Source organism: Orbicella faveolata, unplaced genomic scaffold (assembly GCF_042242905.1).
Source record: "Orbicella faveolata isolate gen_17 unplaced genomic scaffold, um_ofav_v1 contig_25, whole genome shotgun sequence".
Lineage (NCBI taxonomy): Eukaryota > Metazoa > Cnidaria > Anthozoa > Scleractinia > Merulinidae > Orbicella > Orbicella faveolata.
Genome location: NW_028301553.1, coordinates 17627501 through 17641970, shown reverse-complemented (window position 1 = coordinate 17641970; position 14470 = coordinate 17627501). Strand labels below are relative to the sequence as shown.

At 43.6% G+C, this 14470-nt stretch overlaps 1 protein-coding gene across 1 annotated transcript; it reads left to right on the top strand.

Moving 5' to 3' along the window:
- Window positions 1–5494: 5494 nt before the first annotated feature.
- On the top strand, window positions 5495–7964 carry LOC149109211 (uncharacterized). The gene has a single exon (XM_089294603.1). It carries the CDS (start codon window positions 5739–5741, stop codon window positions 7962–7964), a length of 2226 nt encoding a protein of 741 aa, XP_089150729.1. The 5' UTR covers window positions 5495–5738.
- Window positions 7965–14470: the final 6506 nt, after the last annotated feature.

Here is a 14470-nt window from a genome sequence, read left to right as displayed (position 1 = left end):
AATTTGCACCTTGAAACAAAAATTGCTGCTGGAAACAGTGTTTCCCGTATGGCAAAACTGAGAAACATTGGAGAAAAATGCACGAGCTATGAAGACTATGACTGTTTCTGGAAAAATGCTTCCTCGTTTTGTTGACGTTTTATTGAAACTGACCAGCCAAAGTTCAGTCCCAGGTAGTAGGGTAACCCTGCCTGAAACATTTTGCCCGTAAACGCGGGCTATCTTTGTTTGACCCTCTTGGAAGGGTAACTCTAGTGAGAGGGTTACCCTACCCTCCAGGACCCTAATTGCTTGTAAATAGGGCGTTAGAAAACTTTAGAACTCCTTCAGCGTCCACCTAATGACTCACGTGAAACTAATATATACGTGACGTAATTTTGCGTCAAACGGCATCAAACAAGGTATATGTAAGCCGCTGGGAATGCCTTAGTTGAAACGCGATAAGATCTTAACGTGTTGTCTAGCTTTGCGTCTGTTGTCCTGTTTTGGCGCGCACAAAGTGATAAGATATGAGTAGACTATGAAGGCTTGAAATTCTCTATAAGAGCGACTGTGGCCCGACCAATTGGGTACGTAGCTTGTGATAATACCGATTCGATTTTCACCCCAGGCGCCATTTCATGCTTTGTTTATCCCAGTACCAATCGGACATGATCTGGGGACACAGCTGGTAGTAACTCTAGTTTACAACCGTAACACTTCATCACATTTCCCCAAATTGTTCCCTTTTCTTTTCCTTTGTCTGCCATATTGAATTTTTAGGCGGGTTACCGCTGCACACTCATTCCCAGACTCTCGTTCCCGGTTCCCCGTTCCCCGTTCCCCGTTCCCCGTTCCCCGTTCCCCGTTCTCAGTTTCAGTAACATCCGGCTTAGCCCATCTATTGCTCCAAGCGTGGAATCCTTATATCACAAGGACTGCACCGCGTCTCTTCGGATCATGGTTAGTACTTGGTTGAGTGACCAAATTGTAATGATTTCTTTCTCTCTCTTTTTTTTCTTCCCTTACCAAGGCGATATCAGTGACTGCAGAACCCCCTGTGAAATGTCTTTTCTTCTTTTCATCGACTATTTGTTCATATCAGTTCATCATGACCATATCTATTTGCAGTACCGTTTAAATTTATAGCGAAATGCAAAAAATTAGAGTCGTACTCTTAATCATTCGAACTTCATACGTAAACCTCATCAATTTCGGGATATTCAATATCTTCTTTTCGGTTGTTGAGTACAGTCAAACCCCCCCCCCGGGGGGGTACTTCCAGAAAAGTTGGGTGGGGGTGTGCGGCCCAATTCCCAAAACCCTTAACCTATTTATGACCAAACTCTGCGATTTTTTTGCTACCCTATTTATGACCTGGCCAAAAACTCGATAGCCTATTTATGACCGTTGTGGCTGGCACAGTTGCCCTAAACATGAGTTACGAAGGGCTTTTGTTGATGGTCTTATCTACAATGAAAAAATAGCTTCTTCTAAGAAACATACCCAATTCAAGACAAGAGTGCTAAAACCATACCCTATTTAAGACCAAAATGGCCAAAATCGATACCCTATTTATGACCAAAACGACTGAAAAACCCTACCCTTTGGGGCCGCACATAACTATATAGCCCATATAAGGGAGTACCAGCCCCGGGACTCAAACCTACATTAAGCGGACACCCTCAAGAAGTGCCCTATTATAATTAGCTTCTATACATAAAGACATTCGCGCATTGCCAATAAAGAGAAAAATTTAAAATCACTCAGTGAGGAAATCGTTTGACCTCCACGTCGAATGGCTTGAACTTCACTACGACTGCGAAAGCCTTATACGTTGGTCAGCGTATTCACAAAACGTCTGGCAGAAAGGGAAGGAGCGAGGAAGCGAGTGAATGTGCCATGCATACCTACACTTGGAAAATACTATTTTACAAGTTAAAAATGAAACATATAGACATGTATCCAGAGTCCAGGCAGCGAACCTTTAGGTCATTTGATCATCACCAGCGTAGTACTGTAATTAAGACGAAATCGATAAGAAATCGAGAAATTTCAACTTTGAAGCCTAGTTCTCATATGCCGCCGACCTTGCCTGCGAGTGACAACGTTCAGCGATCTGCTCCAGTGGGTCCCCGGCGCATACTCAAATTAAACTCGTCCCCAGGGCCTTATTCTCGACGATTTTCAAAATGGCAGATCGTCGGGAGAAGACCCTGAGCAATTAATGCTGAACTCTAACACCCTTGTATGGTTAGTCAAATGTTGCAAAATTCAACAACTTATATTTATGTTAAACAACATACATTTATATTCAACATTTTATATTTATATTCAACAATACGCATTTTCTTTCAACTTCAACCAAAATTCTTTTCATTCGACAAAAACATTTGTTCAACTTCAACCAAAAATAATTTTATTCAACAACAATATTTGTCCAACTTCAACCCAAATGATTTTCATTCAACAAAAATAAGTATTCAGCTTCTACCAAAATCATTTTCATTCAACAACATTTGTTCAACTTCAACCACAATTATTTTTGTTCAACAATAATAATTATTCAACTTCTATCATGCATAGTGATTTAATAACATACCTTCTTTTATGACAAAGGTTTTGAAAGTTCCCGGACATTCAAAATATCATCATTCAACAAAATTCCCCGTCCCTCCCCCCGAACTACCCCGAACGCTGTCACAAATCCCTAGTATTTTGGGTACCCAAAACACTGATAGCGTAAAACTGATGCAACTGAAATCATCCACAATTCTGTTCAAAACCCATTTATCTTCTTACGAAGCTTTGTCAATAAATTAAAGCGTTCTTTAGCTTGATATAATCACAATACGTCTCTGAAAATAGTCCCAATTCATAACAGACTGTCTGATCCGAGTCCGCAGTTATAACAACATACAAAACCGAATTCACGCGCCAAAGATTCTTGTATGAACATGCGCTTGGTGCCTATCGATAACCCTTGAAATGCACGTTATTTTAAACGAGAAAGGCGCTTTCTAAACCTCCGATAGTGCGGCGATTAAAATCAACATACGAACGAACGGCCGTCAAGCAATATGCAGGTCTCAAGCTGTGACCGACCTCTGTGTATGTTGCCTGTCGGAAATAAACTCTGTGTTAGACTTGTTTGTTGCTCTTTCCTTGACCATCCCTCCTAGTATACGTAGATTTTGCCGGCGAACAGTTCTCTATGCCATTAAAGAAGTTTTTTGTTTCGGATACAAAACCAAAATAAATATAATATTTCCAATATGCTGCCAAATCGACCGAGGACTGATTAAAAGGCAAAGCAAACCTTTTATATCTTTAGTCGACTTGGCTACCCGGCCTGAACTAAAGAAACGATAACAAACAAGCATATTGTAAAGGGATACCCATATCATTAGGGATTGGCCGGGTATCCCACTTTCCCACTGTTCAAAGGCCTTCATTGGTCTCTACTTTATTTGCATTTTTTATAGATGTCTCCGAAGAAAAAAACTGCTTTAATAGCAAAATCTAATAGGAGGGATGGTCAAGGAAAGAGAGAGAAATAAGGAAAAAAAAAAAAGTATACGTAATTGGCCACTCCCCATTGGGGCTTTTTGGGACCAATGCGTTATTTGAGACCTGCATATTGCGTGACGGCCGTTCGTTCGTATGTTGATTTTAATCGCCGCACTATCGGAGGTTTAGAAAGCGCCTTTCTCGTTTAAAATAACGTGCATTTCAAGGGTTATCGATAGGCACCAAGCGCATGTTCATACAAGGATCTTTGGCGCGTGAATTCGGTTTTGTATGTTGTTATAACTGCGGACTCGGATCAGACAGTCTGTTATGAATTGGGACTATTTTCAGAGACGTATTGTGTTTATATCAAGCTAAAGAACGCTTTAATTTATTGAGACAAAGCTTCGTAAGAAGATAAATGGGTTTTGAACAGAATTGTGGATGATTTCAGTTGCATCAGTTTTACGCTTTCAGTGTTTTGGGCACCCAAAATACTAGGGATTTGTGACAGCGTTCGGGGTAGTTCGGGGGGAGGGACGGGGAATTTTGTTGAATGATGATATTTTGAATGTCCGGGAACTTTCAAAACCTTTGTCTCAAAAGAAGGTATGTTTTTATATCACTATGCATGATAGAAGTTGAATAATTGTTATTGTTGAACAAAAATAATTGTGGTTGAGGTTGAACAAATATTGTTGTTGAATGAAAATGATTTTGGTAGAAGCTGAATAATTACTTTTGTTGAATGAAAATCATTTCGGTTGAAGTTGAACAAATATTGTTGTTGAATAAAATTATTTTTGAGAGTGAAGAATGATCATCGCAGTTAATTGTCCAATTTAAGCAATTGGAAAGAGGAAGCCTGAAAAAATCAGGGCTTCAACGGGATTCGAACCCGTGACCTCCGCGATACCGGTGCGATGCTCTACCAACTGAGCTATGAAGCCACACATTGGGAGCGAGGTCAATTAATTGAGTTCATATCTTCCCGTGAGGAGTGAAATGATGTGAAGTTTATATGAAATAATTCATATATGAACTGCGGTTGTAGATGAGAGTGAAGATTGCTGATTGGCCCATTCATACGAACAGGCTGATTGGTTTGAATACATCCTAAAGAAGTATGGCGGTCTTGGCGAGTGTTTATCCGAATAAGAAAGGGCTATTTAATACGGCAGCCCAGAAGGGACACTGAGCATTTTTATTTTTTGTGGATGCCGTATCCTAGATACCGGCATCCCCTTTGCGGTCATGTTGTAATGTAACAATAGAAGCTTCGGGAGCTAATCAGATCACGAGAAACGCAATCGATTTACCGTCAATTACATTTCGATGTAGCACGAGTTGTTTTCGGTAGCCGGCCTATTCTACGACTTTGGACGGGTCTCTACGATCGTCAACGATTACGATGCGGATAAATCCGATCTTCCAAATATGGTCTGTGATAAATATCCTCAAACGCTCGGAAATGCTTTGGCTGTCATGGACCGATGGAAAGACGACAAACAAGTGATGAAACAAGCCACGTATTTTGCTGAGCTCAGGTCAGAAGCGAAGTAGCGAGTGACAGCGAATTTTGGTAAGTTGATAATGTTTTCTTTCTATTTTACCCACGTAATCAGGCACAGCTTTCGAGAAATGCGTAAATCGTATGTTTGTAAAGAACTATTCGATGTTTCACGCACTGTTCGAGATTTTGGAAGAGAGACGGTGGATGAACGGAGGTCTTTGTTTGACAACTATCGAGTGACGCATTTGAAAAATGTTTTCAAGAGTTCGGCAATCCGCAATGCTTTTAACTGGCCTTTAATCACAAATGTTCTTAATTTATCGTCTTTGTTTGGAAGTGACTGTGCACAACGTGCCGATTGTCACATCTGTCAAAGTGCTGACCGCGTTGCCACTGAAAAGCACTTGGAAGGAGTGCTCTGCACTGATTCCGATTTGAAAATTGTCACTATCTTTTGGGACACACAAAATCTCTTTCGGGAGACAATTGTTGGGAACTAGTCCCGAGACCCCTCTCGGTCCCGGAATCCGGGACATAGATTGTGTATGTGAGGAGATCGCACATGGCAGAAATACAGTTTCTCTTGCTGTTAATACCTCGTCTGTTCCTTGCTTCTCGTGGCACGCAGCGCTAGACTTGGTGTCAGAAGTGGGATCAACCTTTTTTTAGAACCGCCCCAGCGAAAACTTCGATCACGAAACCTCTTCTCGCAACGTTACGTTGGATACACAAACTCATGGCGTCGAACCTCAAGCGCCCAGAACTCAACCTAACCGGAAACATTTCCGAAAATTTTAAAAACTTCGAAGTCAGGTTCAATGATTATTGCGTTCAAGCAGACTACCGTAACCTGGACAAAGACCCAGAGACGGAGCCAGCCGAGTATTACAAGAAACCGCAGCTCGAAATCGCCGCACTTCGATCGGCCATGCCAGACGAAGCACTTCAGGTAATACGATACACGATAGAACCTCAGATCGCGACTGTTGACAGAGCCAAACCTTGGATATGGATGGCGAAACTTCGCATCCACTACACGGGATCGACCGGCAGTTCAATTCTGGCCGACAGATTTAAGTTTTGGGGCCATAACCAAACCCTGACCGAATCGGTACAAGCATGGGAAGTAAGAATTAGGCAAGCCGGAAGCCTGTGCTCTTACGGAACACTCAGTGACGAAATGTACCGCGACAAATTTATATTTGGACTCAACAACGACGCCATGCGAGCCGAGTTGCTAAAAACACATCTCAAGCCTGACAACACACCTAAGAGCATGGCAGATGTGGTGACCGAAGCCAAGGCCCTAGAGTCTGCCTACACCGCAAACAAGCTGATAACCGACTCCTCAAAATCAACCACCGAGGAACGAGTCCACTGGGTGAAACATAAAGAAATGAAACTACGAAGAGAGCCTGGAACATGCCACTGGTGTGGAGACAAACGGGGACCTCACCCATGGAAACAATGCCCAGCACGGGGCAAAACATGCTCGAAATGCGGTATCAATGACCACTTCGCCAATGTCTGCCTGGCAAACGGCCAACCACCACAACGACGGGGAGGCCCATTGCCTCCTTCCACTCGCAACAACCGGAACCCCAGCCAAACACCCAGTAACAGGGGCAGCAGTCGACGTCGGGAAGATGTGCATCACTTGCAATTTAGTGGAGACGAACCAACCGACCACATGGTATATGCGGATTATTATCACGAGCAATGTTACTCTCTAGGAACTCCACAGAAGAAGAGGAAATACTTTGTAAAACTGCCCCTGTCAGCTACCGGCTCACACTTCCAGCCAATTACATTCCAAATTGACACAGCAGCCTCGTGCAACACCCTATCTCATAGTACCCTCACCACTCTAGGCCAACACATCCACATGTCAAAATCACCTTTTCTCTTACAACCATATGGGAACACTCGCCCACTGAGACCTTTGGGCCAAGTCGAGCTGCTGTGCCAAAGGAAAAATCAGTATGTCACCCTAACCTTCCAAATCCTACTAGATGACATCATGGCCAACAAGCCCGCCCTCTTATCAGGGGGCGACAGTGAAAGATTGGGACTTATCAGAATTGAATCAGACACTATCTTCTCTCTATCTCCGTCAGTAACGATCGCCCACTACAACGAAGCACAGGACACCCCGCCCACTGCACAGGAAATGCAAGCACAAGAGCAAGTGGAATGCAACCACATCGAACAACTCCACAACAACAGACCAAGCACCTGCAACCCACTCCCTTCTCCGTCTCAACCGATCAACATCCCTGCTAAACGGCGACTACCCCCCGCAGGTGCGCTTCAAAAAGAACACATTCTAATGGAATATGCTGAGAACTTTGAAGGTCTCGGCTGCCTGGGGCCCCCTGTGCATTTTGAAATCAAACACGATGTAACACCAGTTCAAATGCCTATCCACCGCATCCCAGTGGCAAAACGGGCGGCAGAAAAGAGTGCCCTAGACAAATACGAGAACGCCGGCATCATAACTAAGGTTGATGAACCAACTCCATGGTGCTCAAATGAAGTCATCAGAGAAACTCCCAGAAAAGTCCGAATATGCATCGACCCCAGCCAGACGGTAAATAAAGCCATCCTTCGTCCCATTTACCAAATGCCAACCCTCAACGAGCAGCTTCATAAACTAGCCCATGCAAAATGCTTCTCTCTTGTTGATGTACGCGATGGATTCCTCCACATACCTCTTGACGAAGAGTCCTCGCGCATGACCACAATGCACACCTCTTATGGTCGCTACCGCTGGCAACGCTTTCCCTTCGGGATCTCAAGTGCTCCAGAAGAATTTCAGATGCGACTTATTTCTGCTCTGGAGGGTCTAGAGGGCATAATCTGTATAGCTGACGACATTTTGGTCTTTGGAGAGGGAACAGATTTCACTGAAGCTGAGCGAGATCATGATCATGATGGAACGTTGCCTCCAAAAGAACATTAAACTAAACCCCACAAAACTGCAGTTCAAGTTACCAGAGGTGAAGTTTATGGGCAACATCATCACAGCAAATGGGATGAAAGCTGACCCTGACAAAGTCACTGCGATAACTACTATGCCCAAACCGAGAAACAAGGCAGCCCTCTTACGCTTTCTGGGAATGGCCAACTACCTATCGCCATACTGCTCAAATCTGAGCACCGTCATTAGACCCCTCACTGCCCTAACACAGAAAGATCTCCCATTCTCCTGGACAGAGGTTCAAGAAAGAGCATTCAATGATGCAAAGCAATTGATTGCCACTGCACCAATCCTCCAATACTATGATCTAGCGAAACCTGTGGTACTCCAAGTAGACGCCAGCGAAGAAGGCCTGGGGGGAGCGCTCCTCCAACCAAATGCTGACGGTAAACTCCAACCAGTCGCCTTTACCTCAAACAACCTGAACAGCACAGAACAGCGCTACTCTCAACTCGAAAAGGAATGTCTTGCCATCTGCAACACGTTTGGGAAATTTGATCATTGGCTATTTGGCAAGTCAGACATCACAGTGCACACCGACCACCAACCCCTAGAAACCATCTACAAGAAACCACTTCATAAGTCACCCGCACGTCTTCAGCGAATGCTAATGCGACTTCAGAGATATCAGTTTAGCCTACATTACAAGAAAGGTACAAGCCTTCATATAGCAGACACACTATCCCGCGCTGCTTTACCCACCCCAGTGCATGCAAATGTAACAGGGTTTGAAGTGTTCCGCCTTGAACTTGAACACTCCGAGAATGACCACAACCCCCGTCTCACAGATGTCACAGAAGAACTCCTCAAATCAGAAACCAAAAGGGATCAAACCCTGACTGATCTACAACAAACTATCATCTCTGGCTGGCCCGACGACAAACAACACCTGGCCACCAACCTCCGCCCTTTCTGGACCTTCAGAGAGGAACTAAGCATACACAATGGAATCATTTACAAAGGTCAGCAAGTCCTAGTTCCACAGTCCATGTACTCAACAATGCTTTGGAAAATACATGCGAACCACTTTGGAGCAGAGTCAAACATTCGCATGGCCCGCGAAGTCCTATTCTGGCCAGACATGAGGAAAGCCATTTCAGACATGTGCGACACCTACAGTGTCTGTGCCCAGTACAGTAAAACTCTTACAAAAGAACCTATGAAGTCGTTACCAATCCCAACGCAGCCGTGGCAAATTGTGAGCCAAGATATCTTTAGCCATGAGCAGAAGGACTACCTGGTTACTGTCTGCCATTTCTCGGACTGGATAGAAGTCGACGAACTCCAGGACACCCTCTCCGCCACAGTAATAAACAAGACCAAGGCCCACTTTGCGCGGTTTGGCATACCACAGATGTGCCATACTGACAATGGCTCACAATTCGTAAGCAAGGAATATGAGGACTTTGCCACACAATATGGATTCAAACACACTACCTCCTCACCATATCACCCTAGAGGTAATGGGAGAGCCGAAGCTGCCGTCAAAGTGGCCAAAACAGCACTGAAGAAATCCACTGACCTCCAGTCCGCACTGCTAAATTACAGGAACACGCCGCCCCAGGGACTCACATATTCGCCTGCACAGCGTATGTTCTGTCGACGTACAAGGACAACACTGCCAACACCAAACCACCTCATCAAGCCTTCACCCGTGAACCTAGCTGTCGTCACTCAAGAGCTCACCTTGAAGCGAGCTGCGAGCAAACGCTACTACGACAGCTCACCAACCAAAGTACATCCCGAGCTTGCTGTTGGCTCAAGCGTTTATGCGAAACCTCCACCTACACAGAGGGGTCATCCATGGATACAGGGAACTATCCTCTCCCAGGACAGACCCAGATCATACACCATTCAGAAACCGAACAGCAACATCCGTAGAAACCGGGTTCATATCACGCCAACAGTCGAACAGTCTCCTCCACCAACACAGACCACCCCTCCGCCACTGATCCAGGAACCACCACCGGACAACGGCAACGTCACCATAACACCACAAGCAGAAGAAACTGTAGTTACATGTAACAATCATCCCCCAGCGCAGACACAACACGCAGAAACAGAGAGACTCTCAAAAAATGGGTCCACGAATCTTGCAACTCTAGCCAGCCAAGACAAACCTACAGAACCCATTCTAGGGAACACAAGAACAAGAACGAGGATCATCAAACCTCCTTCGAGGTTTGAAGACTATGAACTGACCTAGAGGTCTACATTGACTTACAGTTGCTTATTCTCTTAGGCCATTTATAGGGCCCATTGTTGTATTTTGTAAGAGACATTTCCTTTTTTTTATATAAGGGGGGAGATGTTGGGAACTAGTCCCGAGACCCCTCTCGGTCCCGGAATCCGGGACATAGATTGTGTATGTGAGGAGATCGCACATGGCAGAAATACAGTTTCTCTTGCTGTTAATACCTCGTCTGTTCCTTGCTTCTCGTGGCACGCAGCGCTAGACTCAATGAACCTCCTTCGGGAGACAATGAACCTCCTTCGGGAGACAATGAACCTCCTTTGGGAGACAATGAACCTCCTTTGGGAGACAATGAACCTCCTTCAGGAGACAATGAACCTCCTTTGGGAGACAATGAACCTCCTTTGGAGGACAATGAACCTCCTTCAGGAGACAATGAACCTCCTTCAGGAGACAATGAGCCTCCTTTGGGAGACAACGACAACAACACGTAATTTCGTTTATAACAAAATATTTGGCAGAAATCATTCTGTGGATAGGTCTGTTGTTCAAAGCAATGTGAATGCGAAATTCTCCCGTGTTGCAGGTTTCATGAAAGCTGTGCCTGGTTCTGTACAGTACAATGCAGCTGTTGATTCTGATACACTGAAAAGTACACAACAACGTATTTAAAACTGTCAGAAGTGTGAAAAACGATGTGCATTTTAGATCGCGTTCACCGTTCAAGCAGTTAGCAGTAAAATCATGTAAGCTTAAATGTCGAGATAGAGAACTATCTAGAATTTCATTGCAAAAAGTGATTCATTCTTTGAAATTTCGAAAATTGAGATTGAAAGTAAAACCACAGGCAGCTCAAGCTCTCTCTATGAACCACACAAGCAACACAATATGGCATCGAATTATGAGGGTTTATATGGGATTTTCTACAAGATATCCATGGAGGTAGTCAAAAGTGAAAATTCTCAATAAAAGTGGCTTACCTTATTCCATACGTGTGTTGTTTGCTCCTGGTGTAGTTATTTTACCGATTGAACTTGATTTAAGCGACTTTTTTGAATTCCGATTTTCCCTTTATAAAGAGAGGACAAGGCGAAACACCTCAGTCGGAACAGCCTGCCGAACGAAGTCGAAAATCCCAGGCTAAAATGTACCCACGGCCACAAATCCACTGCAGAATTCAAGGGCAAAGGTTGATCTTTCATTTTAATCCTCTAGCCACACAATCGCAGCCCTGTGAGCGACGCCAGGCGGCTCTTGGTGTCCCCAGTGAAACGATAAAACTATGGAAGAGCTCCGTGTCGTTTGATCCGCAACCCAACGACCGTTGAAATCGGCTTGGTGACCTCGTCATGTTGGCAAACCAAGACTCGCGGGGGTACTAGACTGCAATTTGTCAAATTTGTCAAACGTATGATCAACGGCGAAAGCTCCGTAGAAACTGAGGAGATACAATCACTTTTGAAGTGGAAGTCATGGTAAGTTTTCGCGTTTATGCACCCTTGAGTTACTTGGTCCTCGCCTCACCAATTTAACTTCATCTCCCCATAATTCGTTAAGAATTCTCCCGAGCAAAACAGAGTTCAATTTGCTTACGGCAATTTCTTTCTCTTCGTATGCTCTAGACAAAATTTTGCTGGCTTCCATTACAGTTTCCTCAAAATATTCGTAATTCCACAATACCCTAAGAGAAGCAAATTTAGTTTATCAACTCGGGAATCAGTTTATACAAACAAATAAAAGGTGCATAAACGAGAAAACTTACCACGACTTCCACTTCAAAAGTGATTGTATCTCCTCAGTTTCTACGGAGCTTTCGCCGTTGATCTTACTTTTCTTTGGTTTTGAAGCCATTTTGCAAAAGCGTTCTGTACGATTTTTATTTTGCATTGTAAATTCGACTTGATCATGAGGGAGCCCCAGGTGTTACAAGAAGTTTGGTTGACAAATTGCGGTCTAGTGCCCCCGCGAGTCTTGGTTTGCCAACATGACGAGGTTACCAAGCTGATTTCAACGGTCGTTGGTTCGCGGATCAAACGACACGGAGCTCTTCCATAGTTTTATCGTTTCACTGGGGACACCAAGAGCTGGCGTCGCTCACAGGGCTGCGATTGTGTGGCTAGAGGATTAAAATGAAAGATCAACCTTTGCCCTTGAATTCTGCAGTGGATTTGTGGCCGTGGGTACATTTTAGCCTGGGATTTTCGACTTCGTTCGGCAGGCTGTTCCGACTGAGGTGTTTCGCCTTGTCCTCTCTTTATAAAGGGAAAATCGGAATTCAAAAAAGTCGCTTAAACCAAGTTCAATCGGTAAAATAACCACACCAGGAGCAAACAACGCACGTATGGAATAAGGTAAGCCATTTTTATTGAGAATTTTCACTTTTAACTACCTCCATGGATATCTTGTAGAAAATCCCGTATAAACCCTCATAATTCGATGCCATATTGTGTTGCTTGTGTGGTTCATAGAGAGAGCTTGGGCTGCCTGTGGTAAAACGTGGTTAAAAAATCAGTTCCTGCTTCATCTGTTTTACACAACATTGCTACGAATTATAAATGGTGGAAAATCAGACACACTGAAAGGCAAACTACAATGATGGACAAATTGTGTTGGAAAATGCCAAAATCATGAAATCATAATCGTAATGCCAACAGGATAAGTGTCAACATCCCCATTCCCCCTTGCAATGTTGGAAAATGGTAATATGCAAACTTGTGTCAGATGAAAGTATTTTGCCAACATTGCACAGGGGTGGGGAGGGGCAAAATGTGTATAGAATGATTTTTTCCAACCCTTGTGACCAAGGATGTCTGAGGGGGGGAACTATGTAAACGCTTTTTGGTTAGACCAATCATAGCGATATTTGGCTTCTGTAACAACCTGAAGCTAAACGTGAAATAGGGGTTAAATGGAGATCATGTGATCAACGGGTGACGTCACAATGACGTCAGTCAATTCTATGGAGCAGCTTTGACGAGACATATAAGATATGCTAGTCTTTTGAAATTAATCAGCATCTTTTTGAACGCAATTCTCGCCAGAACACAACGAGTACATGTTGTTCTTTGTTCCTTCTTCAAAAACCGATGAGCGACACAAATTTGCGTTGTTTTACCGACGCGTTACAACGTTGCCTGACGGTTTTTTAACGGATTACAATTGAAGAGGACGTCATAATGACGTCATAGCTCGGTCTGTGAATCATTTTGATGACCGTATTCAACTAAGCACACAAAATAACATCATATCACAAAGACTCTCGCTGACTGTAACATAAATTGCACGGTATACAACGGTTTACAACTGCTTTATAAAGAAAAGGTAAAAGAAGATTTCTTTTATATCCAAGGGTTTACTATTTGTAAACCGTTCGAAATTCGTGACAAACAAGTTATATGCACAGCAAAAGGTGTATTCTGATAGAGTTTTGTGTCCTGTTTTTATTTCCTTAGACGTTTTTTCTTGCAATATCTGTGACGTCACAATTACGTCATAAACTCTTGTAACTCGTTTGTAAACCGTTCAAAAACTGATGTAAACCGTGCCCTTTGGCCCTAAAAGGCGTGTCTGGAATGAACGTAGGCCATAGCAACACCCTTTCAAAGATCTTAAAGTACTTTTTACCTACGAACACCGTTTTAGAGGAAAAATGGGCCTTTCTAGAGATATTTTTAGCATAGATATATTTTATTGCTTGTTACATGAGGTAGAAACGCTAGAAACCTCACTTTTGAGGGAAAACGAAATCAACGAATCAAGTTAGGGAGTTAGATGATAACCAGATATGGGCAGTCATTTTTAGTGCAGAGTGCACTATTGGGATGGTTATGGGGGTTGCCTGCCGCTAAGGAACTAAGGCGCTATGCCGCTATGGCCCTATGGCGCTAAGGTGTAAACTTTAATGTTTGTTTAATTAATTAATTTCAATTAATTAATTAGTCTAGAGGCAAGGAAGTAGTGGGAGTAGGGTGGGAAAGGTACATGTGTACTCTACGTAAAACACATTCCATCGCCGTCGCTTAACTTTGAACATCGCAAAGCTATATATTTGTTTCAGGTAACCCCTTGCTCTCCTTGTGGTACCATTCTCCTTAGAACAAAACTAATTTGCCCTAAACGCATGCGTAGATTAGTTAGGGTTCGTGGCTTCTATATTAGGTGAAGGATACATTGCATACGGAATCACGCACAAATGTTGAGTGGTTTTCCTTTTGGTAGAGCTCAACATGTAAGACGCATGCGTTCTAGCATTGTTAGTGTTATACACTATCTTTACACGCAGTATTTTATATAT